Below are 26,613 nucleotides of genomic sequence, written 5' to 3'. Positions count from 1 at the left end.
CATAAGAACAAGAATGAGTAAACGATAGTTTAAGGCGAATGGTTAGGTAGTACGTAGACGATTTGATCGGGGGAAGAACTTTGAAAAAAAAAAAAAAAAATACTGAAAGGAAAAAAGAACAAATATATTTCGTCAAGAAGTATCAACAAGTATGAGATAAATGTAATTCGATATCTAAAATACAAACGTTGTTTCAATCTGAATTTACTATATTATTAATAATCGAATGTGATACAGGTATTTCATATCATGTAATTTATTTGACGCTTTATCTTAGAGAATATCGCAATTCATAGAATATCTCGAAAGCAACAAAACTATGTTTGCGTGCAAGCGTATTCCTGCAACGACCCTTCTTCCACTCCTCCCTCCCTCTCTCTCTCTCTATCTCTATCTCTTTCTCTCTCTCTCCGTCCTGATTTTTTCAACATTTGCATATCCAACCTTTGACTCGTTCTTACCATTCCAACTTTTTTGTAATGCAAATTCTTCGAGTCAAATCCTGACTCACCCCAGACACCTTCTATCTCTCTTTCTCTCTCTCTCTCTCTCTCTTTCTCTTTCTCTCTCTTCCTTCCTCTTCTTCGACCTAACACGAGAGCAAGGAGACGTTGTCGGGTTGCCTTAACGTACCATCGGCTCGATATCAAGCAGCGTTTCACAGAAACTCGTTCTTGAGGATTTCATTTACGAGCCGAGAGCATCCCTTAGCCAAACCTTTACCACACCACTTCTCTATCCTTTTTGGATTTCAAGGTAGATATCACACTTGGACAGTGTATCCGGTCGATTCCAAACATTCCCTTTACTATCCCTTTTTCTTTTTTCGTTTTTTTTTTCTTTTCTTTTCGTTCTATTATTTCACGGAACAACTAGTTTTATTCCGTCGATCGATATAGAAATGAAACATTAAGACAGTCATGTTCACGACGCTTGTAAACACAACTCGATAATAATCATTGTAAACAAAGAAACTCCAGCTTCCTCTATCATTTAATTCTTCAATTCTCATCGAAACTGCGGATAGAAAGAAGAGGATAGCGAAAGGATAACACGGATTTAATTCTATTAACGATCAAACAACATTGTTTAATCACTTGCAAGAGAAATTACTTGATATATACACAGTCTAAGTAGTATAACGTTATAATTAAGGAAACTCAAATACGAGAAACTGAATGAACGTTTCACGATTTTGGTGGATATTCAGTCGTCCTTGGTGTGCGTGGTATTAATTCCTTTGGATTTTTTCTTTCAGTAAATCACGATCGGAAGCATAACTAATGGCGGTGCATGTTTTCGGTAAAGCTTTGAAGCTATCGGGATACTTAGCCGCATTGCGGATTTCCCATTTGGAGGTTGGTTACGTAGCTTACGTGAGCCTCTCTTAACGCCTACTCTCTCTCTTTCACTGTCTTTCTCTCCCTCTCTCCCTCTTCATATATATATATATATATATATATATATATATATATATACACATATACATATACATACATATTATATATATATACATATATATATATATATATATATATATATAATATATAACCGCATATGTAGGTAGCTAGCACGTGGAAATAGCTAATCTGGTTTCGTTGCGAACACACGCATCGACGATGTGGGTAGAGGGGTACGGAACTACGTGCAACACGTAAAATCTCCTTATCTCGCGCCAACTGTGTGCCTCTCTCCATCCTCCCTCCCCTTTTCCTCACTCTCTCTCTCTCTCTCTTTCTCTCTCTCTCTCTCTCTCTATCTATCTAACTTTGTCTGCTGCTCAGTAAGAAATGATTAACGATATCGTAATAACTCGGTATTATCCCTTACATGTACGTATTAAATCGACTGATAAAGAAATGATCTCTTCGAGAAGAGTCATGTCGCGTGAGATTGTTGTTAATCGAAAAGCAATTAGAAAAACTTGATGACCATAAGATAAGGATAGTAGTAGGGGAGAAGACCGACATGCTAAAAGGTATGATAACGCTTTGGAAAACTCTTTTTTAACACGACGGACGATGCAAGTACGCCCAATGTAATTTACTTTAGCACGACAGCGTAAATTTCAGGACGATGAGTATGTACGAGCGCCGTTTAACTCGTTTCCATGGGGCAAAGTTTTCCGTTAACACGCTCGTGCAAACGGCTCCGTCGGAGTCCACGTAGACTCGCTCGGAATTCAGCCTTGGAAAAAGGGCTGCGTTGGGCTCTTTTTCTCGATTTTATCGGCCGACGTTTTATCGTCGTTGGAAAGGGTAAAATGGTAGTATGAGACGTCTCCATTAAAGCAACGTAAAATAATTGGAATGCGTTAATCGTTCAATGAAACGATAATCGTTCGACGATGCTGACGAAGAGAGAAGAAGAAGAAGAAGAAGGGGGGCGTTCTATAAACCGCTTAACTTTGCTTTTCGCGAGAGGGAGCTGGAAAGTAATTATGCTTCCGGGATTGATAACGACCGCGAAGATTAATATCGGTGAGAGAAAGAGTAAACTTTGATTCGTGGATGTAGGTAGATATACTGGGCGGTATTAATCGACCTTCTTAATCCACCGCAAACTTTTATTCTCAGCGATATAAAGAGGACGAAAAATGATAGAAGAAAACTGACTCGTCTCGAGGGAAAAAAAATTGAGAATAACGGAGAAAGGGAGTTAAAACTAAACCCAGGGAAGGAAGAAAAATAAGATTTCGATAGGAGTTGGTTTAAAGGAATGACAGCATTCTCGAGGTCGGGCCGAATGCGATAGCTCGATGAATTTTTCAGCTTGCAACAGTCGTAACGGTTTAGTATAGGAGAGTACAAGCTCATGGAGCATTAACTTCAAAAGGGTCATTCGCGAGCGCTAAACAACCACTAAAAAAGTCCGGGTTCGTTCGGCGCGTCGGCGTGTACCGAGTAGAGAAATGCGAGGAATTTCGCAGTGAAACTTTTTCCGCATACGATGTGTACGAGCGCGAACGACGAGCAACGCATATATAGCGTATACGTGACGTACAACGTACCTAACTAAAGAGCGAAAGAGAAATAGAGAAACAGAAAGAGAGAGAGAGAGAGAGAGAGAGAGAGTGAGAAAGGGTGGCTGAGGGAGTGCGCGCGCGGGACTGTATTTTGTCGTCTGCCCGCGAAATCGTCTAGCTTTAAAGCTCACTGGAAATTTGAGGTCGACGCGTTTCGCTCGAAAATACGGTCGACGGTTCGAATACAAGCACGAAATATAATACTCTGTTGGACAATGCGACGAAATTCAACGCTTCTACGCTGTTTTCTACACGTCGCGAAAATTTTCGCATAACTTTTAATGATCTTACGTCTTTCCCCGGTCATTTTGCTATTCCTCTCTTCTATATCTACTTTGTTCTTTCACTTTCTCTCTTTCTTTCTTTATTCTTCTTTATTTCTCTTTTTCTCTTTCTTTTTCATTCTCTTTCTTTTTCTTTCTTTCTTTCTCTCTCTCTCCCTCTCCCTCTCTCTTTGTTTCTTTCTTTTCGTATTTATCGTTCATGACGATAACACGACGTATATTCGTCAGGGAAGTTTCGCATTTAGTCGAATTAAGATTTAATTGTTTCCTGCTCCACTCGGTACGCGATATTGCATGAAAGACTGTAAATTAAACGTCTTCTTGTATGTCCTATAGTAAGATCTTGTTTATATTAACAACGAGATGCATCGAGCAATATCTCGAGTTTTTAGAATGTTAAGAAGATAGGTATAAAAGAAGTATTTAATTTTGGACGATAAATGGACTCGCATTTTTACTGAAATAAAGTGTGTTTTATGAGAGCGAGAACTATAAAAAAAAAACCTAGCTGGAATAGAGCTAATTTCAGTTTATTTTTTTTTATTTGTTTCCTTTCTTTCTTTCTTCCTTTTCTTTTTTTACTTCCGTTCGGATATAAAATAGTAAAGAGAGTATTTTTGAGGTAATTAGAAAATTTAAAAAAACTCCTTAACCAAGAGACAGCGAGCAATACCGAGCAATACCGAGCAATACTCGATCTCTCAATCGTGAAATTACACGAGAGCTAATTGCCTCGGTAACGTTCTCTCTCTGTCTCTCCCTCTCTCCCTCTAACTCTAATTCTCTACACCGTGGACTCCGTTATGATCATCCCAACGCAATATCTGTCTATCACGAACGTTCAGGCGGTCATGTTAGAATTTGCAAGCCGATATCGCAAACAACACGATGTTCGTCGTTACATCTGTCAGACTAATAGACCCAGCTCAGAGCTTGGCCACGTTATCGTTCGTCGATGCTCACCCTTCTCACTTTCTCTCTCCTTCTATCTCTCTCTCTCTCTCTCTTTCTCTTTCATAGTAATCTCGTGACTCTCGCAGATCTCATCGCAGACGAGGAACGTCGACTTTGCGTCCGTGAAATCCTGAGTGACTCGTTAATCCGAAGTTAGAGATCCCATGTTATCGTCGATAATAGGATCGCTCTCTCGACCGTCTCATACTGACGATACCATGTGCCATCATTACAACCTCTTCTCATCGTCGATCATACGAGGAAATATTTTTTCGAAATTTTATTCCGAATAACGGTAGAAAGTAAGAGAGGACAAGGGAAAAACAGGAGGAAGACTTTATCGGACATAATTATCGTAGCACATATAATTATCGAGCGTAACGAGCGCTCATCTCTTCTCGAACCTTCGCCACAAATTTCGTGCATTTCTTTTTTTTTACATTTTGTTTCCTAAAACCGCATTTTCCCCCTTCTTCCGTCTCTCTCTCTCTCTCTTTCTCTTTCTCTTTTCCTCTATTTTTTTTTTGTTGCTTTTCCTACCGATTTTTCCTTTCCTTTTATTTAAGGTCCTACGTAAAGGAGAGCGCTCCGATACCACCGCAAATGCAGCTAGTTGTCCATCTTCGTGGTAGGAATTTTCTGCTTTTACTTTTTCTCTACTCCTACCTATCCCACAACTGTACGTTTCTCCGCCATCTTCTCCCTTCCCTATTTCCCGCGTTTCAATCTCTTTTCGTGTGCAGAACCCGCAGACAGATTCCTGTTCCGGCACGAGATTTTTACAGCTGGTTTGGCGCTAAATATTTAATGGCCGAAGCGCGCTCGAGAAGCTTAGGTACGACGAGCGCTTGGAAATTCGTTGAAAGGATAGGGGAGAAGGAGAAGGAGATGGGAGTGTATGAATCGAGTGAAGGAGGGAGAGAGACAGATAGAGAGAGAGAGAGAGAGAGAGAGAGAGAGAGACAGAAAAGAGAGAGGAAAAAACAGATAGAAAGAGCGAGAATCTGGATTATATTCTTTATATTCGAAGTCGTGAAAAAATGAGGCTATGTTACAGCATTTAGAGAAATATTTTATGTTTCTCTCATTCAAATCGATACATTTAATGCGATATACGTTTCCACTGATGAGAATTTCACGATAGTTGCTTACGGCAAATTACCTTATCGCGTGTTAAAAGCCAAGAGAGAAAGAGAGAGAGAGAGAGAGAGAGAGAAAGATACGACACTTGTAAAAGTAATATCGCGTTTCATCCTCGATCGTCACGAATCGTATCTTTAATGAAGTAACCGAATATAGAGTCTACGAAAATAAATAAAAATGAAAGAAAGAAGGAAAGAAAGAGAAAAAGAAAGAAAAGAAGAAAAAGAATCATAATTGCCGACGTATTTCAAGTTACTTTACTTTAACGAGGAGACACATCATGATAGTTACAAATGAGCTGAGAAAAAAAATTTTGCCGACTCGCAACGATCCTGGAAGAAATAGTAATAATAATAATAAACGTTTTCATCCCTGTCTTCGTCCATCGTCGTCATTGTCTTTGTGACATTTATCCTTAAATCTGAGATGTACACTACTTTACTCTTGTATACATATTGTATATATGTATATCGGATAGTAATTCGCGATAACGCGACTTAATACCCTGAAGGCGCAATCTGTAAACTCAAACAAGCGCGGTCGCATCTAACCGACGGAAGACATATAGAGACGTTCGGTAGAGGTGCTTGCGTTGACGCTCAAACAGAACTTAATTTCTCCGCAATGAAGTTTCACTCGTTCTATGTAAGTATAGCAAACGTCTTTCCCTTCGTCGTAATTTTTTGACTTCTGAAAAAAAGAAAAAGAAAGGACTTGGACAGAGAGATTGAGGAATTATACGAACGATATTATTTATAAGAAAGGATATACGAAGGAATTTCGAACGATATTATAATAAATTTGTTTTTCCTGATACGAAGTAGTAACTCGACTATCGAATACGTGATAGTTTTCATTTATGTATAGAAACAGAATCCGATTCACATGGAATGTTTAAAAGATAAATTGTTTGTTTAATCTTGAATCGTTTGGATGTTAATGGCGAACATTTCCGATAAATTGACACTGGCAGGGTGAGATTAACATTAAATACGTTGGTCGGCATAATTGACACGTAAACCAAAATGTGTTGCTACGGGTCCCGTCGTATGAGCATTAATGAAGTATGTATATTATTGTATTTTCTCATTCTCTCTCTCTCTCTCTCTTTTTTGCTCTCGTGAATACGAGAAAACATTGCGTTCAACAAACGCGTTCGCGTAATGATTTCGCAGAAGATAATTATTCTTTGTTTTTACTTTCAATATTCAAGGTTGCAACGATATCGATAAATATTCACGAATATTCGAAATACTAAGGATTTTAAAGGAACTGACGTAATCTCACAGAGAGACGAAAGGATGGTGGCTTTGTTGGTATCTTTGTTATGGGGCTAACCGAGTGGCAATGCCCACAAGACGATTATAAACTAGAGCAATTAATTATAAGTGGTCGTACAGTATAACGACTTCATGGTAGAAATTCCGGCGTGCAACGCCAGTGCATGCCACGAATATTTGGTTTACCATGAAACGCTTCAAGACCGGCCGCGCCTTCGTCTTCCGGCATGCGGTGAAACTGCAGTTCTCTCTATTCTCTACTTTCCTTCGTTTATCTCCGATCCTTCTCCTTTCTTTCTTCTCGTTTTTCTCTCTTCTTCTGGGTAGCTACCCATTACACTCACCCACGCTCCATTTATCAATTACAAGTTGCGCGCGTTGGAGAATAAATGTTGAAAAATCCCATTATCAATGGCGATTCGTGCAGTCCTCTTTTTCTAACTCTCTCTCTCTCTCTCTCTCTCTCTCTCTCTCCCTCTCTTGCTGTCGTACTTTTTATTTCTTTTCTCCGTCTCTCTCTCTCTCTCTCTCTCTCTCTCTCTTACTCTCTCACTCTCTTTCTCCCGTACTTTTTATTTCTTTTTTCTGTCTCCTTCTCTCCTTCCCCCTTTCTCACTCTCTCTCTCTCTCTCCCTTTCTCTTTCCTTCTCTTTTTCTCCTTCTCCTCCTCCTCCTCGTATTCCTACCACCGTTCTATTCATTTCACATCCATTTAAAAGGGTTGAATCCTTTTTTCTTATCCTCGTATCGCCGAGAAACGGCTACGGGAATTATTTTCTCGCTGGAGGGTGAACGGCGATACGCTGACGTTTCAAAGCAACGGACTGCTTGATTTTACATAATCGCCATGAGATAACGAAGCTATATGTCTAGTCGATATTCGTTTGCGAATAATACGTTTAATTTCGGACGGCAACCCAACGGTTGTAAGCTTTAATAAAGAGGTTTGCGAATTAAATTAGATTTCGCCATTTCCCGTGGCCGAGTTAAGCTTCGTATTTTTCTTCTTTAAGGTCTTTACGATAGACACGTTGGAATATCAATGATATTTCAATTAAATGTTCCTATGTTAATTTTTTTTTCCTTTCTATTATTTCTTGATTGAAATAGTTTGTAAAAATCATAGAATTTTTCATTGTCATTAGTTTTTCTTTATTGGATGGAGAGATTTAGAGATTTATAAAGAAAATAATATGGAATTCGTTTATGGAACGATCGACGAGCAAGGCTCGGGATCGTAAATGTAATAACGATAAAATGTCATTTTAGTAGGAGCCAGCAGGGGAACGATTTCCTCCTCATCCCCCCTCCTATGCCTCCTCGCGCTCCTCCCATGAAGGAAATAACGTATGTTCGGCTTTCCTAATCGGATGTTCGACTGGCTTTTCCGGGATAATAGCTCGAGCAGGTAGGATTAGGCTAGGACAGAGACCGTTCCTGCTCGGATAGCTTTCCTATCGGTTCGATAATTCTGTTCGATGGCCCGAACGAACTGCCAGTGTTGCCGTTGAGACACGTTCTTTTTTTTCTTTTTTTATTTTTTTATTTTTTTTAACGTATTCGACTTTTCGTCCGATCGATCGAACTTCTCGATAACAGTTTTTCTAAAGATCTTCTTCCTTTTAAATATTCTAAGTATATTTGTGTGCGAGATCCTCGATCTCGTCATGGAATAAATGGAACGTCATTTGTCACATCGTTATGTATGGGAAAATTATTTTCGTTTCAGATATGTATAACAGTAATCATGCATTTATAAGTAGAAAATGTCAAAACCCTCACGATCGTAAAGATCTTAAATTAAATATCTTAAAATGTCGCGTCTGAATATTTTTTTTTTTGATTATATGTATCGATTATTCCTTGTCAATTCGTTGCACTTTTATGGAAGATATTATAACCTTCCAAACGATCAAGATTATTTTCAACTACTCTCGAAATATTAAAGTAATATCTGTCGAACGATAATGACAGAAATCCTCCGGGTCAAGTATCTGTTTTATTAGCTAGCTATACCAGATACAAATGAAAACCACATGCTATTTCTCGTCTCGTTCGACTTAATTGCTACCTCCTGGAAACGATTTTGCTTTATCAGCTTGCCCGTGGTACTTTAGCCTTTCGATATAATCGTAGACTGGTACTCTCCTTGTTTCATGCGACTGCAAATACGGATTTAATGTAATCACGTTGTGGCACTAACGAGCATTGACAATATATAAAGGAATAAGGAACTTTCGAAAGTCAATCGAAACTATGAATTTCGAACAATCGTTTGAGATAATATAGTTATGGTTTGAAAATTTATAGATCTTGACGAAACGGGAAAATAGAAGAAAACAAAAAATAAGCGAAGGGAAAACGTTTATAAGACAAAAAAAAAAGAGAAAAAAAGGAAGAAATTACAATTAGATTGACATTGCTCGTGTTTGTTTGTACCTAAACGAAGGCTTTTCCAAATACAGGAGGATCGTCAAGACAACGTCTCGTATCCTCCTTTGGTACCACGACGATTCGACGCATGTTATTTACTCAATGTTCCCACCGTTGAAAGGCAATTTATCTTGAGCCTCGGACAAACGTCAAAGCGCACCGGCAGAATAATGGTATGGCAGTCCTAGTCGCGGTTAGACAATGATGTCTCGATGCTATCGAACGAGCTGTACTCTCTTCGAACTCCCTCACATACATACACGTAGTCGGGCACACATACTTGTATAAGTATACGCGTACGTGGAGGTACGACACGCGCACACATGGACGGTTTCACGCTGTGTCCGCCTAATTACTCGTCCTTATGCGACTCGTTTGTCAAAGGTTCGCAAACACGTTCACTTCCGTAGTGCCATTCCCCTTCCATAGTGCATTAATTGAAGGGCTGCATGCGGTACAGTACTTCGACAATCCCGATTCGACATAAACTAGAGAAAGAAGTAGGAGTGGAGGAGGCTACCTATAAGTTTTCGATCGATGGTATCGGTGGAAAATAATCGTCGAACTTTGTCGAGCTTAAAGAAAAATTGCACATCTTTTTCATTTTTCTTTTTCTCGTGTTTCTTTTTTTTCCTCGATATATCATACCCTTATTAGTTACCTATATTACCTTAGGGATAGAGTTTTTCCTTAAGTTCATTTTATCCTCCAGATCAGTCCCATCAATCTCCCGAAGATATACCAGAGTTTGTCACATGTTTATCAATGCGTCAATGTGTTGAACATGACTAAGCATTGATATCATAATCGATATCTAACTGGGTAGATTTCACGACGTATTATTCAGAATCACGCGTTCCTATAACGACCGTCGGCTTAAGCATCTCAACTCTCCAATATTGCGATCGTGAGAGGTTGACTTTCTGACGTCATTAGAATATCGTTCAGAGTATATTTATAAAAGGTACTATGGTATGTGTTAAAAAGTGATATAGAAAGTTTGTAAGTTTTCTCTTCGCTTTGCTCTCGCTGTCGTCGTTCTTCCATCGGAGACGTTTAGGTTCGCGGAACGCCATATTCTTAGGACGACACGAATAAAGCCGCTTCAGGTTCTTTTGACGGCTTCAACTTATTTCCAAGCAGTCTTCTGCTCCAGGCGGAGTACTCTTGCCATCGCTACCTCCTACCCTCTCATCCTTCCGTACTAGCTTCTACCAGTCTCTTCTTCCGCAGCTCGTCGTTTACATCTTCGTCCTGGTCCCCGTTCTTGCCTTCGTCGACGATGTCTCTTAACGCTTTCGGCTAAAATCGAATTACTCGCTTTGCGCTTGCACCTTAGCGAAGAGCAGGAAATGAACTTCCAGTCGGTCCCTCGAGTGAAAATTTTGCATGTGCCTCGATATCTCGGCCATCTTTCTTCTCGATGTCGGCTACACCGAAGATTTTCTCTTCAAGGCTTTCCTCCCGATGCAAATCTCGAATCTCATGGATTAAAATACCTTTTCCATCTAGCTTTATCCTTACCTTTTTCGTTTTATATTATATATCTATCTATCTACCTATCTATCTATCTATCTATCTATATATATATATATATATATATATATATATATTGCTTTCAAATATGTACAAATATATCAAAATGAACTTTGAAAGAAACATTTTTTATAGACGAAGGATAACTTTACGTACGGAAGTTATCAATACTCGCTACTTTATTCATAAGGTTTCAAATATTGATCATGGTATGAAAATAAATTGATAAAAAAAAAGGAGAAAAAGTGTCAATGTTTGAGGATGACGCGATGGGAAAGTACAGGTGAATTTGTTTCTTTAAGATGCAAGGTATCGATCTTACTTTTTCTCGGAAAATATTATCGTTGACTACTACCAACGAAAAGGGGTAATTAGGAACGGACTTTCTACAACCCTGAATGGCGAAAACGTCGTTTCGTGAAATAATTCTGTCTGAGGAAAACGTCGTTAGTTGTCATCAGGGAAGCGGTACTTTCAAATCGTCTTCTTACAAAGGTACATATCTAAATATATATCCTTTCCCCGTTTGTAGAGTTGATTTTTTGGTTAAAAATAGAAACGGGTATTACGGTACACGACATATTTCTCCACTCGCAAGTCTCCTTTACGATATCCGTGCCTAAGATAACGTTTTACAAAAATAGGACATCTTTTTTCTCCTTTATGCCAGACATTATCTCGAGTTTCTATGGTAGCATTGAGACGATGCCCTGAATAGTCTGAATTCCGTATTCGCGATCGACGAAAAATTTCAACTACCAAGTCCGCTAGCTTTTCTCCCTAGGCCAAAGAGAATGCCATGATAGCATGAAGGAGATGGTGCTAGAACAGAGAAATAGAGAAAGAGGAAGAAAGGGAGACAAAGAGAGAGAGAGAGAGAGAGAGAGAGAGAGAGGGAGAGGGAGACAAAGAGAGAAAGAAAGAGACGAGGAAAGAGGAAACTAGTGGATAGAGGGTCGATCAAATTGGTATTCCATTGGACGCTTCTAGCGTAGGGCGATCGCGATGCGTCGTCGTGCGTGCGTAAAAGTAACGCAAAGTGTTCCGATTTAAAAGCCCTTTTCTGAGCAAGATCGAAGAATGAAAGTCGATTGGAAAACGTGCCCGAAGGTAGACAATGACGAAGTTAGGGAGTTAATTGGATGAGTAATTTAATCCCGTGAACGGAGTAACAAACAAATTTGTTTCGTGCGAGGTATCGCTCATTTAACAATTTCTATCTCCATCTCTCTTTCTCTCATTCTCTTATAGGAAGAGATATAAAGCATTCTATCGGAATATTCTCAAGGTCGTTTGCGTTGAAGTGTGCGGCATTAATCGGATGTAATTTCACAGAACTACCAGCTCCCTTAAGAAGCTATAAAGCCACAAACAAGTAACCCAGCGAAAGTAAGAAATAACTTGGTTGCTTCTGTTTTCGATATCTTGTCGCCAGACGTTTACGAGAACGTAAGGGAGGGTTCGAGTTCGCTCTTAAAGTCATCGTTCGAAATAGAACGATGCATGTTGTACCTAGCAATGCCTATTGCGAGTACGAGATCCATGTTATGAGTCGAGTTTACGACTCGTACCACTCGTCTACACGATACGAAAGCTTAGCAACCTTCGCGATATCCTTCCAACCTATTTTTGGATATTTCGACCTTTATCGAGCTCTCCTCTTACATTCTTCATATCAAATTGTTTCTCTTCGAATTTTACTTTAACCGTCATGATCACTGTCTTATCGATGGTCTCTTTCTTTGTACAATAATATCGATTTCAACCTGTGAAATTCATTTTTCAGTTGAATATTTCGATAGTCTCGTGAGAACTCGACGGAGTGCATACCGTATAATTACCACATGGTGCAAGTAATTACGTTACAATGCGATAATCAATGAAGTAGGTCAACGGTTAAAGGTATCGACTGATCGATCAGCAGTTTCAACCCGAAGTACTCCTACCACGTATATTCGTCGATTTCTCGAATCACGAACCTAATTTAACCATTCGACATGAACTCTTCGATAATGTTTCCGTTTTTATCTCGACTGACACTAAAAAACTATTTCTTTTCGTCTAACAACCGAATCTCACGATGGAGAATATTTTAAAACGCTCTTTTAAATATATAAATATATATATATATATATATATATATATATATATACATATATATATATATTGAAAAAAAAAACTTCTTTCTAATGCACATAGCAAACTTCTAACGACGCTATTGAAACTTTGCTTGCAGATACATACTGCTTTGCCGTTGGATACCATAGTGTCATCATTTTTTTTACTTCTTTATTTTTTTTCTTCTTCTTTCTCGCTCTTCTATTTTTATTTTTATCTGTATTTTTATTTTTATTTTCATCATTCTTTTGTTCATTTTCTTTTTTTTTTCGTTCAAACGCAACACCGAAAAGTTCGACGCTCGGCACAACTTTCCACTCGATATAACTTCGCAACTGGATAATTATTTCTCGCTTTAGTCCCTTTTTAATGTCGCCGCTTTGCTACTTGTTAATTTTCGCGGACAGTTCCGATTTGCAATTTCATTTCAATATCAATCTTTTTCCTTTAGGGACAATTTCAATTTGTACCTTATTTCGTTCGTTACCCGTTATGTTCACCGAGTTCGAAGTAGAAGGAAGTTTAATATGACGCCAAGAATATGTGCAAGGAACTTCTGCGCTTAAAGTTTAGCTTCGTCTGACTACATTCGCCTACTTACTACTGCGATGCTTCTCTCTGTCTCTGTCTCTATCTGTCTGTCTCTCTCTCTCTCTCTCTCTCTCTCTCTCTCTCTCTTTCTCCATCTCTCTCTATTTCATTTCTCCTTCTCCTTCTCCTCTTACTCACCCAATCATAGTCCTCTAAAGTGTCTAGAAACGTAGAAATCATTATTAATTCATGGACCGAAAATGTACCTTCTTCAGTTAACTACGATAAAATAATCAATGAATATACCAAAAATATACTATGAGATTATTTAAAAAATGATCAATGATGGAGTCACGAGAACAGATTCTTCTACCCTTTATCTGTTATTTATTCTTGCGAAAGGAATGAGATTTGAATGGTTAATGAACGGTAGTTGTTGATCGTATATACATATGTATTTCGTTCAAAAAGGTGTATAGGTTGGATACGATATTATCGTATTTTCACGCGAGCTTCGGAGCTCCACTTTCCCCAGGCTGTTTATAGTCCAGTATAAAGAGAGAGTAACATGAGTGAGAGAAAGGGAGAGGAGAGAGTGGAGCTTCGATCGTTCATCGATTCTCTTATAACATGTAGGAAGATAATATCGATGAGAGAAACAGAGAAAGATGATAGATAGGTAGATGGATAGATAGATAGAGATAGAGATAGAGACAAAGACAGAGAGAAAGAAAGAGAGAGAGAGAGATAGTTTGGAATCGTCCTCTGTACGTGTGTTTCTCCGTATATCCTCTTGGAAACGTGTCTTTCCTACGAGGAAGGCGGATCCTACGATTCGCGATGGCGGAAGGCACGTGAACCTGGATGGGCGCATGCGAACAAACCCTAAAGCTCGTGACGAGAAAAGCATCTCTCCCTCTCTTTCGCTCTCACACCGTCTTTCCCTCTGTACTCCTCCGTTAGTTCAGCCGTCGCACTTGCTCTCCTTCTCGTTCGTTCGTTCGTTCGTTCGTTCGTTCTCTCGCTCGTTCGTTTGCTCGCTCGTTCGCTCGCTCGCTCGCTCGCTCGCTCGCTCGTTCGTTCGCTCGCTCGTTCGTTCGCTCGTTCGTTCGTTCGTTCGTTCGTTCGTTCGTTCGTTCGTTCGTTCGTTCGTTCGCGTTTCACCCCTCTCACCGACACAGAGTGAGGCACAGTAACCCCGTCGTGTGCCAGTCCGCACCGAGATTCCGGCGCGAATCGTCCTTTCTACGTCGCGGCGTCACGCCAAGTTCTAGATGGATGTCGCTGATCCGCACTATTGTCTCAGCGTTTTACCTCGTCGCGCAGCTATTGCTGCTACTGATCTCTCCTGCGATCGTCGAAGGTCAGTGACGATATTTAAACGAATTCATTTAGAAAAAAAAAGAGTTCTTTTTCTTTGAACCGCTTTGTACGAGCCCGCCATCGAATTCGTTCTAATATACGTTCTTACGATTTCTCTTCTCACATTAATGTCATCATTTTTATTAAAATAGTGCAAACCAGATGCAAACGGGAAAGATTTGAAATAAATTCCATTTAATTAAATCGTGTCATTTAAATGGAATATTTGCGAAATATCCTATTTAATGTGACTGCGGTTTTAATACCGGTGATTATCTTCCTGTCCTTTCCTGCTGTCTCTTTTTCTATTTATCTTTTTCTATCTCCATTCTTTTTATTCCCGTGTAATGAAATTTTCTATCAAGGTAAAGTTAGCACCTTGATTTACGTTAACCTCGTGTTAGTGCTACTGCGTTATTTTTATTGCAAATAGTTTTCTTAAGTGCGTTCTTCCCTTTTTTTTTTTCTTTATCTTATATCTGTATTTTCTTTGGTAAAGCTTTTCGTAAATGATAACAATTCGATTGAACAAAATTATCACGTGATATATATTGAATCCTGTCGGAAGGATATGTGTGATCTGTCTTCTTGTGAAAACTCGTTTCTCGATAATGCGCCAAGTGGAACGTACCTACGAGGAAGAGGATCGTTAACGAATCAGTCGATCGACTCGATCAAGTAACGAAGTTTCGCACTTGGAAAGTGATATTCGACCGCTGATTGAAATCATGAATAAAACATCAGGACAGAATTTTAGATCACGTTCACCTTACGAGAAGGCTATACGCATCGTCGCTTCCGACGTAAATTCGACTTACGTTGGATGCCAGTGGCCTTATCAAGTATTCTTAAAACGTACTACGTTAAAACGGGACAGGAGTAGCTTTAGTTTTATTTCCATCGAACGATCTTCTATGTCCCAGTTTTTATCTTCTTTGACACGTTCACATACAAGAACAAAATACGGAACGTGGTAATCATATCTTTTTTCCTTTTTTTCTTTTTCTTTTTCTTCCTTATATATATATATATATATATATATATATATATATATATATATATATACGATAGTATACCCTGCGAACTAAATATACGTTGTAACGTCTGCGTTTATATACGAACGTGTCTAACACCTAATTGGCTAAAACCATCGATTTCTCTCGTCGACGTGCGATTATCCTCCAATATCCTGATACATTATTTATCTCTGCCTATAAAACCTCGAAGATTTCGTAAAGGCGAGAGGCCTTCCGTTCTTTGGGGAGAAAACTTTCACCCCTCGATTTCTTACCGAGCCATCTCTGGCACGATCGTCTAACTTTCCTTCGTTCGTCGACAATAAAAGCTTTTAGAGAGAGAGAGAGAGAGAGAGAGAGAGAGAGAGAGAGAGAGAGAGAGAGAGAGAGAGAGAGAAAGGGAAACGAAAAAGATGCGAGCGAGATATCTAGTTTTCTCTGCGTCTTTTTTTACTTCTATCATCTATTACTATCTCTTTCTTTCTTTCTCTCTCTCTCTCTCTCTTTCATTCTCCCTTTTCCTTTTCTATCTTTTCTATCTCTTACATCGACCGGAAATTTTTTCCTAGCAATCGCCAGAAAAAAATTCGATATCTCGCGGTGCCTATCATTGAATTCACAATGGCATATCCAATGTAAGATGAATCCGTATGGTTGAATTTTCGAATAACATTGCGAGACTTGCCTTACTTCGTTACTCTGATTCGATCGAATGAAATTTCGACGATCGACGTTAAAGTAAAATGAATTTTCCATTCGACGTAATAGCATCAACCTGTTTCGTTTCTGATTCGTTTCTGTTTCTTGCTTCTAGCACATTTCTTGGATTTTTTATCGAGTTCAGTCTAGATACGATGATTGATTCGTTAGAATCGAGCGAAGGCTATTGTCTTTGGTACTCCATTGTACTTTACGGATTGTAAGGTGCAGAAATGTCATTAATATAGTAGAACGCGTAACGACGCAGCTACATGAAAATTATTTCCCACGAAGATCATCGATCATAGAGAAGTATAGGACTTAGGTTCGATCTCTGCCTCGATCTAAAGTTCACATCAACGAGAGCTTCACCTCGGAACTAAAACCACTAACGAAGTTACGGCCGCTAATTAGCTACGAGCGGGTGGTGAGAGACGAGGTCGAAGATGAAGATCTCTTAGTGACGAGAGAAAGGGAAAATTATGTTATTAGTGCTTTTATAACGCCTCGTCAAAACGAGAATCATAAATACGTTGCACGGGGTAACAGCTGCGCCATAACGATTTATTATCGTTAATTTTGCACATTTCACGATCGTATTACGTTAATAAACGAGCTAATCAATTAGAATATTATTATAGTTTACGCGGTAATCGTTTACATTACCATTCGCAAAAGCTACTTTATTTCTACTCCTCTCTTTCGATTTCTTTTTTTTTTGACATTTCTTTTCATCGAAACACTACTTCTCTTTCGTTGTTTATTTATTTATTTATTTTTTTCTTTACGAACGCCAGAAGTTCTCGCATGTTACATTACAAATCTTAGACTCACTGGGACACTTCGGTACGACTCCTGGTTGCAATACCTCGAGCAGTAAATAATTGAAACGATTCAAGTAGAATACATAGCGAATGGAGTAAGAGAAAAGGAAAGGGAAGGGACGAACGGCCAGAAAGGTCTGAAAGAGAAGAGAGAGAGAGAGAGAGAGAGAGAGAGGGAGAGAGAAACAGATAGAAATTGCAAGAGTAGTAAGGGTATGGGAGAGAGGCGGAAGAGGGTGAGTGGGTGGTTGAGAGGTTTTACTCGCGCGCTTCTTCACCGACTCCTCTTTATTTCGGCGTACCGTGGACAAATGCAACTAACGTATCGAACTTCCGTCCGAACTAATTTATGGTGTTGGGATTAGGGGAGTAAAATAAAGAGAGCGAGAAAGAGAGACAATAAGAGAGAAAGAGAAAGAAAGAGAGAGAGAGAGAGAGAGAGAGAGAGAAAGAAAGAAAGAAAGAGAGAGAGAGAGACAGAGAGAGGGAACGAGAGTGGGCCATGGCAATTCTGCAGTGCGGGTAACTACCCCTTCTACGGTATACTCCTTCTTTCTCTTTTCTCTTCGTACGGTCTCTCCGGGCTACGCTCGATGGGTTCAAATGCTTAAGAGGCGAACGTTTCTTCTTGGCTATGGTGAAATATCACTGCTAAGAAAAAGGGAACGGTCGATCCCTCAGAGGGTTGACAAAAACATGGGTAATAAAACTCGCCCACCTTTTCCTCTTTCTTTTCCTCCTATTCTGTATCTTTCTGTTCTTTCGTTCGCCTATCTTTTTATTCTCTTTCGGTCTCGTACCATTCGGCTAATGGAAGGGAAAATATAACGTGACTACTCCCCAGCTAGAACGATCACGTTATCGTGCACTAATACCTCACCGAATCGTTTCCGTATTTTCGATGAGATAAGAAACGGACGGATAGATACAGTAAAGCAGATTACTTTCGAAGAAAATTTGTTTCTAACGGGCGAGATTTTGACGTTACTTAATTATATGCTAAGAAATGATGGGAGCGAAGCTTAACGTCTTCCTCTTTACCCTCATTCATTCTTCGAAATCAAACGGCTTAGTTTAAACTAAAGAGAGGAAAAAGGACGAGCCGAGGAGAAACTAAACGCGACTTTAATCGTGGAAGGAAAGAAAATGTATCAGTAGTTCGCGTCAGCGTAAAGGTATTAGACGTTTTGTTCCCTTTCTTTTTAAAAGTAAGTTTCAAGCGCAATAAAATACATGCGCTTTTCTTCGTTTCACGCTCGAAAAGAGAAGATGAAAACGAACGCGGTAAATACTTAAAAACGAGTTGCTCTTAAATTTCATTACCGGCGGTGGTGTTCCCTATAAATCATGCTTCTGTCTGAAACAATAAACCGTGTGCAGTAGATGGTCCGTAAACTTCCGTCGTCTCGATGAAAAATCTCGATGTCTTAGTCCTATCTAAGGGAAAGAGACAGAGAATAAGAATAAGAGTAGTAGAATAAGAGAGAAGAATAAGAGAGAAAAAACAAGAAAGAAAGAGATAAAGAGGGAAAAAGAGAGAGAAACAAGAAAGAAGAGGATGAGTTTCCTTGAGAGAGCCACGTACGATCGTTCACCCGGACAGATCGTTACTGAAAGGAATGGTAGGAGAGAACCGCTACTTGATACCCGATTAGAGGACAACGAAGACGTCGGAGCCCAGACGGAGCCAAGTAAGACGACGTTGCCGGGCGTTGTCGTCGATAATTGGAGATTGGCTCACGAAGTACTTCGGTTCTTCGTTTGATGTGGTTAGCTTCGCTACGTATTTCTCTCAGTTCATACTCGAGACCGCTGTACGATCAAGCAATAGCCGAGAAATTCGACCGATACTGTCTTTTACTCCTATCACACCTCTCTAAACTTTACTTCGATCGACCAGCGAATAATCTCTCTCTCTCTCTCTCTCTCTCTCTCTCACTCTCTCTCTTAACTTGTTCTTTCCTTTTAATACGACATTTCTAGAACTCGTTGAATCGTTTTAACGAACCACGTGTGCATGTCGATGCATTTCCGTATCGTCTGCGGTCGAACGTAGATTTGTTGGTGTTAAGCTAGATTTAAAGGATCTTCAAACTATCGATATCACTTGCCGAGTTTGTATGTAGTCGTATAACGAGCCCTTTCGTTTCCTTTTACGGTAGTCGCTATTGTCTTTTCGTTGGTGTCACGCGTCAATGCCCTCGGTGTGAGAGGTATCGATTCAAACGGCTGTTGGTACTAAAACGAAATGAAAGCCACATGCGTTCGCTTCTTCGGTTTCATAGCCACTCGTTTTTCCTGTGGTTTATAAGTTCTCTCGTCGTTTTCTCATGTCGATCCGAAAGTATCGCTAATGAGACGTCTTCTTTTTCCTTTTTTTTGTCTTTTTTTTATTCTTGTGTTGTTGTTGTTGTTGCCACTGTTGAAACATCGATGCTGTTTCATAATTTTATAATTTTTTTGCTAATTTTATAATTGATGCATCGAACTTGATATTTGTTTTCTAGTTCCTTCGAGAATTTTTCTTGCAAAATCGCAGCAACGAAAAGTAATCTCTTTAGTTTGTTATATTTTAACGTTTTAACATTTAACAATCAGAAATTGTTTCTTTTTTTTTTTTAATGTAATTTCGAGTATCCTCATTCAATTTATACTAACGTGACTAGATCGTTCGTACTTTGCCAATCTGTTCTTTTGTCTCTTTAAAGAAAGACCAGAGCAGGGGGGAAAAAGAGAAGAATAGAAACGTATCATTCCAAGTTCTTTGTTCGTTCGGTTTCCAGTCGATAAGAATTCAAACTCACGAAGCTGGATGTCGACGAGTTCTCCATTCTCCTGCAGGTTTTGCGATAATTTCCGATAAAGGTCAACCCCTCGAAGGCAGAATGCTGCAGGCAGTGAGTCTCCCTAAAACATCGAGACCGCATGGCGCTGTATTTGTAGCGATGAACGTTGGAATATAACTGTGGTAAAAGAGAGAGAGAGATAGAGATAGAGAGAGAGAGAGATAGAGAAAGAGATAGAGAGAAAGAGAGAGAGAGAGAGAAATAGAGAGAAAGAGATAGAGAATTATACGGTAAATTGCGCTAATTAATGCTAATTGTCCAAACTAATAAATAACTGCATGAATAAACATATCCATTGTCCAGAGAACACAGTAGTTTTCGAGCTGCGAGAGAAACGGAAATGGAAGAAGAAATACTTCATATACGTTTAAACGCGTTTGTTTGAAAGTGAACGAATAGAAAAGGAAAGTAAAAGTGCGAAAGAGTAAGAATCACAGTGAATATTTCACGTATACTGAAATATTCATAGAGTTCGATCGTAACGACGATCACGAGGTACCAGTCGATCCATTTTGCGATCTACCTTCTTATTCTAGATGCGAAAGAACGAGCTTGCTTTTCGATATATATTTTTCTGATCCAACGAAACTCTCTATTTTCGTATACGAAAGAGAGTATTTGGACAGAAGGCGTGCGTGTCCATTCGCAACGTGCTGCATCGTTTTGCATAAAAAATATGAGAAAGAGATATGAAAGAGGATGGATCGGGAAAGAGATAAAAATGTGTGCTTTCGAATATGGAATAACGAAAAAAAAGCTGCGTTGGTACCTGGACGATTTCGATGACGAAAAAGGGAGGAGTATGGAAAAGAGAAAGAGTCCATAAATAACAATATTCGATAGAGGAACAACCATCTGTAAAGTTGGAGAGCCCCATACGCTACGGTTATTTAATAAAACTTTTCAAAAGTTTTCAATTTTTCGACAGAAAGAAATAGAGAAAGAGAGAAAGAGAACGAGAGAAAGGGAGAGAAAGAGAGAGATAGAAAAAAGAGATTAAATCAAATTTCATGAATTTTTATTCCTAATAATAAAGATAGTACGTAATATCGATACGTTTTTACGACATACATTTTTAAATTATTTGTATGGTCTTTCAGATGATCATTATTTCTGATAAGCAAGAGAAAGAGGAAAGAAAAATAGAGAAAGAGAGAAAATTAGATAAGAACTTCTTTTGTAATTATTATAATTCGTATCTCTCAATAACAAAAATAAAATATATGCAGAGAGACCAATGATATTTTAGGTCACTTTCGAAGCTTCGTTGTGCCTGAGAAAGAAATCGTTGTCAAAAGCGTGCTAGTGCACATAAAAAAAAAAGGTTGGTACAAGTTGCTTTTAGGTCCATTAAAAAATTTCATCCTATGAGTAAACCGTGGCACTGCGTTCTCTCTATTTCTCTTTTTTTCACCATCAAGCTCTCCGCCTCATATTTTCAACAAAATGCGAAACGATTAACGCGGTGCGATGGGCTCGCACTCGCGAGAATTAATTTCACCGAGGGTTCGTCGATTTTCATCAAATTTTATCTTTCCTTTTACGACCACCGACATCCTTTCTTTCCTTTTTATCTCTTTTTCCCTCTCTCTATCTCTCTATCTCTATCTCTCTCTCTCTTTTTCTCTCTGTTTCTCCCTCCATACTTTCTCTTTTGAATATAACGGAACTTCCGTTATATTATGAATCCATTCGGAAAACGCTCGTCTCACACACACAGAAAAAGACACACACAACGAGCTAAAGTCTGTTCTCAACGATAAACGTACGTTTCTATAAATTCTCTGTGATATTGTGCGTACGAATCGAAATGCAACGTTACGAAGTAGTTTGCCTCGACTTTTAACTATCGGATATTAATCCACGCTAATGAGTACACTAGAGAAGTTCGTTCGCGAAGCGGCTTTTGAAATTCTTCGTAAGGAGGACACGAAGGACTAAAATGGATTCAAAAGCAGAATTTCAATCCATTTGTCTTCAATCGAAATTTATTTTTATTATAATCGAAACAGTTGTTTCTATGTACGAAAAGCACGAGGACGATAACGACGATGATAACAACGACGATAACGATGACGAGGATTAATTCATTAACCGATAATTAGACGATCGAATTTGAACATTTACGAGCATGAAAATTATTAAATAGATAGTCGGATGGTTTCGATCGATGTCCTAAATTTATAGAAAAGATGTTAGTGAAGGGAAAGATAGAAAGAGAGAGAGAGAGAGGGAACGAGACAGCTCGCGAATTTCTCAGCTCGTGCGTGTCTCCGGCCAGTTTTCTAGAATTTCGCTCATTCCAATGATCGCTAGACGCGCGCAGTTGCGATGCGATAGTAATGGCACCGATGGTAATAGTGATGAAAAGGAAAGAGAAAGAGAGAGAGAGAGAGAGAGAGAGAGAGAGAGAAGGAGAGAAAGAGAGAATGATTTCACTGGTAAAGTTGCATAACCCTCGCAGTGGTTGGCGCGCTCGCGCGCACACGTCCAGAGGGAATAATTTTCGCAGCCGCGCCGCTCTAAGTCCCTGGCCCACATATATGAAAAAAGTTAGAGCCAATTATAGTCGGAATATTTCACGAGCGTGGGATTTACGGCGCGGTTAAAACCACCAGCTCTTCCTCTTCCTACCACCCTACCACCCTCCTCCTCCTCCCTATCTACCTACCTACCTACCTACCTACGTACCTACCTACCTACTCTCGTGTGAAAGTAGTTTGAAATGACTTCGGCGATGTTCGAAGCTCTGACAATGGCCTCGGTAATTGGAAAGGTCGTGAATATGCTTGCTCGATAAGGAAAGCATGTCGACGTATAGTTTTCAGTAGGTTCTACAACCTTCACTGTGAGCACCTTCTTAAAGTTTTGATTTCATTTCATGAAAGTGAAAGACGGAGATATATAAAAGATATGAGTAAGAGTAAAATATATATGTATATTGTTATTGTTAATTAGTCCAAAGTATTAGTAGTAACTTTTGTTAAATATATCAACGTTTGCAGTGAAAGGGATAAATAATTTTGATAAGACAATTGTTTATTAAAGAAAAAAAAAGTTGATCGTATAGATGTCACATTATGTTATCTAGACGATACTCGTCATTAGACTGAGATTAAAAAATTGAATAATAATGAAAACTGAATGTAATTATCTGTTTACAAAAAATATACGAGAGCATCGAGTAATATAAAATCTAACTAAAGTTTTATTTTCTATGATATGTTTTAAAACATGATTTCACAAATTTAATTTGATTATGCACATTAATTATTAAGCATAAATTAGATCATGTATATACGCGCTTTCTGCATAAGCGATACTACGCGGTTAGCGATGCAGAGCCCATTAATACACTTATAGTATCTAAAATATTAAAATGTTCATAAATGTTGCATACCGATGATAAAAAGAAAATGCGGTTAAGCAACATTTCTATCATATAGAGCGATATAACGCTAACATATTGATTGTCAAAGCAATTTTGCATAAATCGATATATTTATCTGATTTTATTATTTTCTAGATAAAAGATAGAAAACAATTCATTGCCATGATTTTTATTTTATATCGTAATTCTCTTCCAGAGTTAAAAACCGGTTTAAAAAATGTTAGAAACGTTTCAAAACAAGTCTACAAAATTGTGTTCCGATCGTCTTGTTGACCTCCACGACGTTAAAAATTCTAAAATATTAACCAAGTTACAATCATTCGTTAATTTTTATAAATTTCATCAGCAGAATATTATCACCTTGAAAATTATACGGCTGAGCGAACTCTTGAATAATGTAGAAGTGCAATTCTTCGAACTAAAGTACAAACGAACGATAAATTAGAAACCCACCGGCAAGGTTCTTTTCGTTCTCTATATCTCTCTTTTCTTCTGGAAGGTCGTTCGTTATCTTCATACGACGCTAAGCGTCTGGAAGCGCAACCACCTTCTGGAGAATCTACAGATTCTCGTCCGGTCACCTCGTAAAACTTGATATCGAGGAAAACCTAAACCAATTAAGGCATCTCCCAAGCGTACTATGGGCAAATGGAGGCAATAAAGTCGCCGAATCTATCGTGCTAAATCATCCTCGACGTAACTTCCAAGAGAGAACACACTCCAAAGACACGCGTGATAAGGAACTTTCTTACCGGAACCATCCTACTACTCTCTCTCTTACTCCTTCTATCTCCCTCTCTTTCTCTCTCTCTCTTCTCTTTCTGTCCTCCGGGAATTCGAGTGCACTCGAAACTTATCGTCCCGTTGCTTCGAATCGTGATTATCATTGAAAGCGCTCGGTAATTCGAGGAAAAACGACGTCCGATGAATTATCTCGGCGCCACGTCGAGTACCGATTAAGGTAGCGATTTAACTAGTGTTGAACGAAGAAAGAGAGAGAGAGAGAGAGAGAGAGGGAGGGAGGGAGGGAGATAGGACGAGGAAGTCATTGGGAGAAGATAATTTGAGGGCTTTCGCTTCTCTCCTCGGACTTCCGCTAATACGACCGAGCAGCAATACCATCCTTGACTTCGTGCTTCTTGCTGAGAAGCATTCCTTCGAAATACGAACGTGTTACGTAAGTATTCGAAACTCCGTACTTCCGCAGAAACGGAATTCAAAGGTTAATACGATCGAGAATTACGTTGGCTTTGCATCGACTGCAGAATTTCTAATAAATAAATGAACATAGGTATAGAATTTCGATTTGATGGGAGTTGATCGATAAAGCTAAAGACGGGACAATAATTCTTTTGGAAAAAAATACACACACATATATATTTTTTTCATGTAAATTTGACTTTGAATTAGGACATCGTAGGTATCGAGCCGACACGTAGAAATTCGACCGAAAGGCGACGAATATCAGTTCGGAAGGTAAACCTCGAGTAGGGCGAGCTTATGCTCGAGGATATCTACGTAGATACTTCGCTTGCAAGCACTCCACTTCGTAATTCTTCAGTTACGACTAGGAGCTTTGCATCTCTACCACTTGGATGGACCATGTGGGAAGATGGAGGGTTAAAAAGGGGGTGAGAGTAGGAATAGAAGGATAGGTGTGTGTAAGGCGTTCGACGATGAGAGGAAGAGGGGTAGAGGGTAGGAAGACCACTGGCATTAATCCAGAATAGGTAAGAGCCCGAGTTCAGTGGGTATCGTGTCGAGGAAAGAGGAAAGTGGAAGAAGGGAGGATGCAAGGTAGTCGAAGGACGAAGGGGAGACGGGAAGGAAGGAAGGATAATGCGGCCACGATAAAACTAAGCCGGCTAACACCAGGGATAAAAAGACCCCGGCGGACGCTTGGCAGTGTCACCAAATTGCTCGAATATTTTGCGCCCTGGAGCCGAGGGGAAAACGGATGGAGGATGGAAACGGTAGAGAAGGTAGAGGATGGCAAGGCAGAGAAACCGCTTGACCACAGCTTCGCTGGCCCTGATAAACTTCCGGTTTAAGGAATACATTCTCCCTTTTATTCGACTTCTCTTGGTCTATCTTTCTTTTTCTCCGTTTTTTTTTTTTTTTTCTTTTCTTTCCTTACTAAACTCACGCGTTCGACATCCCAGAGGGATTTGGGAAGGATCCACGTCGTTTCTATCGGTATTGTCGTTGGTTCGAATTAAGCCGCTATTATATGAGGATTTTGAACGTCGAGATCGACCACGCGATGTACCTACTTCGTATTTTATCTTTTCTGTAGTCTGGAAAGGAAGGAAGAGAAAAAGAGAGAGAAAGAGAGAGAGAGAGAGAGGGAGAAGTTTAGTCGACATATCGGTTAACAGCGACGTTTTCGTTCAATGCTTTATTGCTTTATACATACAATTTGAAACTCAAAGGCATACCACCTTGATGGAACCATCGCTATCGTCACCGTCACACTGTCGGACGCTAAAACTCACACAACTTTTCTACTAGCAAGCTCCCTACCAACTTTTCCCGTAACTCTACGTTTTCATGAACCGTGCGGGAAGTCACGACCGGCGCGAGTTCTCATTTCTTCCGCTTGATTAAAAATTTACAATCCACAGGGTCAAACTTTCCATCATATTTTTCGAGCCTAATATTATTTATTAATTCTTCGAACCGATACGTCTCCGAAAATCATTCGGTCGCGTATATTTATGTGAAATTAATTCGAACATTTTCGACTTTTGTAGACTTTAGTTCCAAGATTTCACTCACATTCTATTTTATACGAATTCAGCATCGAATGATTTATTTTCAAGCAAGCGTACGAAGATTAAATTTTGGACAAGGTGCAATTAGGTCGTTTTATTTCTACCTCGGTCTTATAATTTCCAAATGTCCTCTATTCGATTCTCCAAATCGATAATAAAGAAAAAGATGATAAAAATGGTTATCCATCTACTTCACTCTAGAACATTTCCCATTTTTCTTGACCTCAAAAGTATTCTTTCATGTTGAAAGTTTGTACAAAATTCCGCCCGGAGGATCCATTCTTTCGAGAGAAAAGCTCTGCTAGGTTGATACCTAGCGCGGAAAAAAGTCCTCCTTCTTTCATGTTCCACCAACCGAGCACAGGATTGGAGCTATGAAACTTAGAAAAGCAGGAAA

The 26,613-nt window shown here is 39.2% G+C and overlaps 1 protein-coding gene across 2 annotated transcripts in view; it reads left to right on the top strand.

The window, feature by feature from the left end:
• Positions 1-26,613, top strand: part of LOC127069423 (lachesin) — a 133,674-nt gene that overhangs the window by 55,691 nt on the left and 51,370 nt on the right. Inside the window, exon 1 of one of the 2 annotated variants that reach the window (XM_051006444.1) lies at positions 14,254-14,667. The exons of the other annotated variant lie outside the window; for it this stretch is intronic. Within the exon in view, the coding sequence (XP_050862401.1) occupies positions 14,583-14,667 (85 nt within the window). The 5' untranslated portion in view covers positions 14,254-14,582. Of the gene's footprint in view, positions 1-14,253; positions 14,668-26,613 lie in introns of those variants that run through there. 2 annotated transcript variants of the gene reach the window in all.

This window comes from Vespula vulgaris, chromosome 15 (genome assembly GCF_905475345.1).
Source record: "Vespula vulgaris chromosome 15, iyVesVulg1.1, whole genome shotgun sequence".
NCBI classification, from domain to species: Eukaryota; Metazoa; Arthropoda; class Insecta; order Hymenoptera; family Vespidae; genus Vespula; species Vespula vulgaris.
This window is presented reverse-complemented; position numbering and strand designations above follow the sequence as displayed.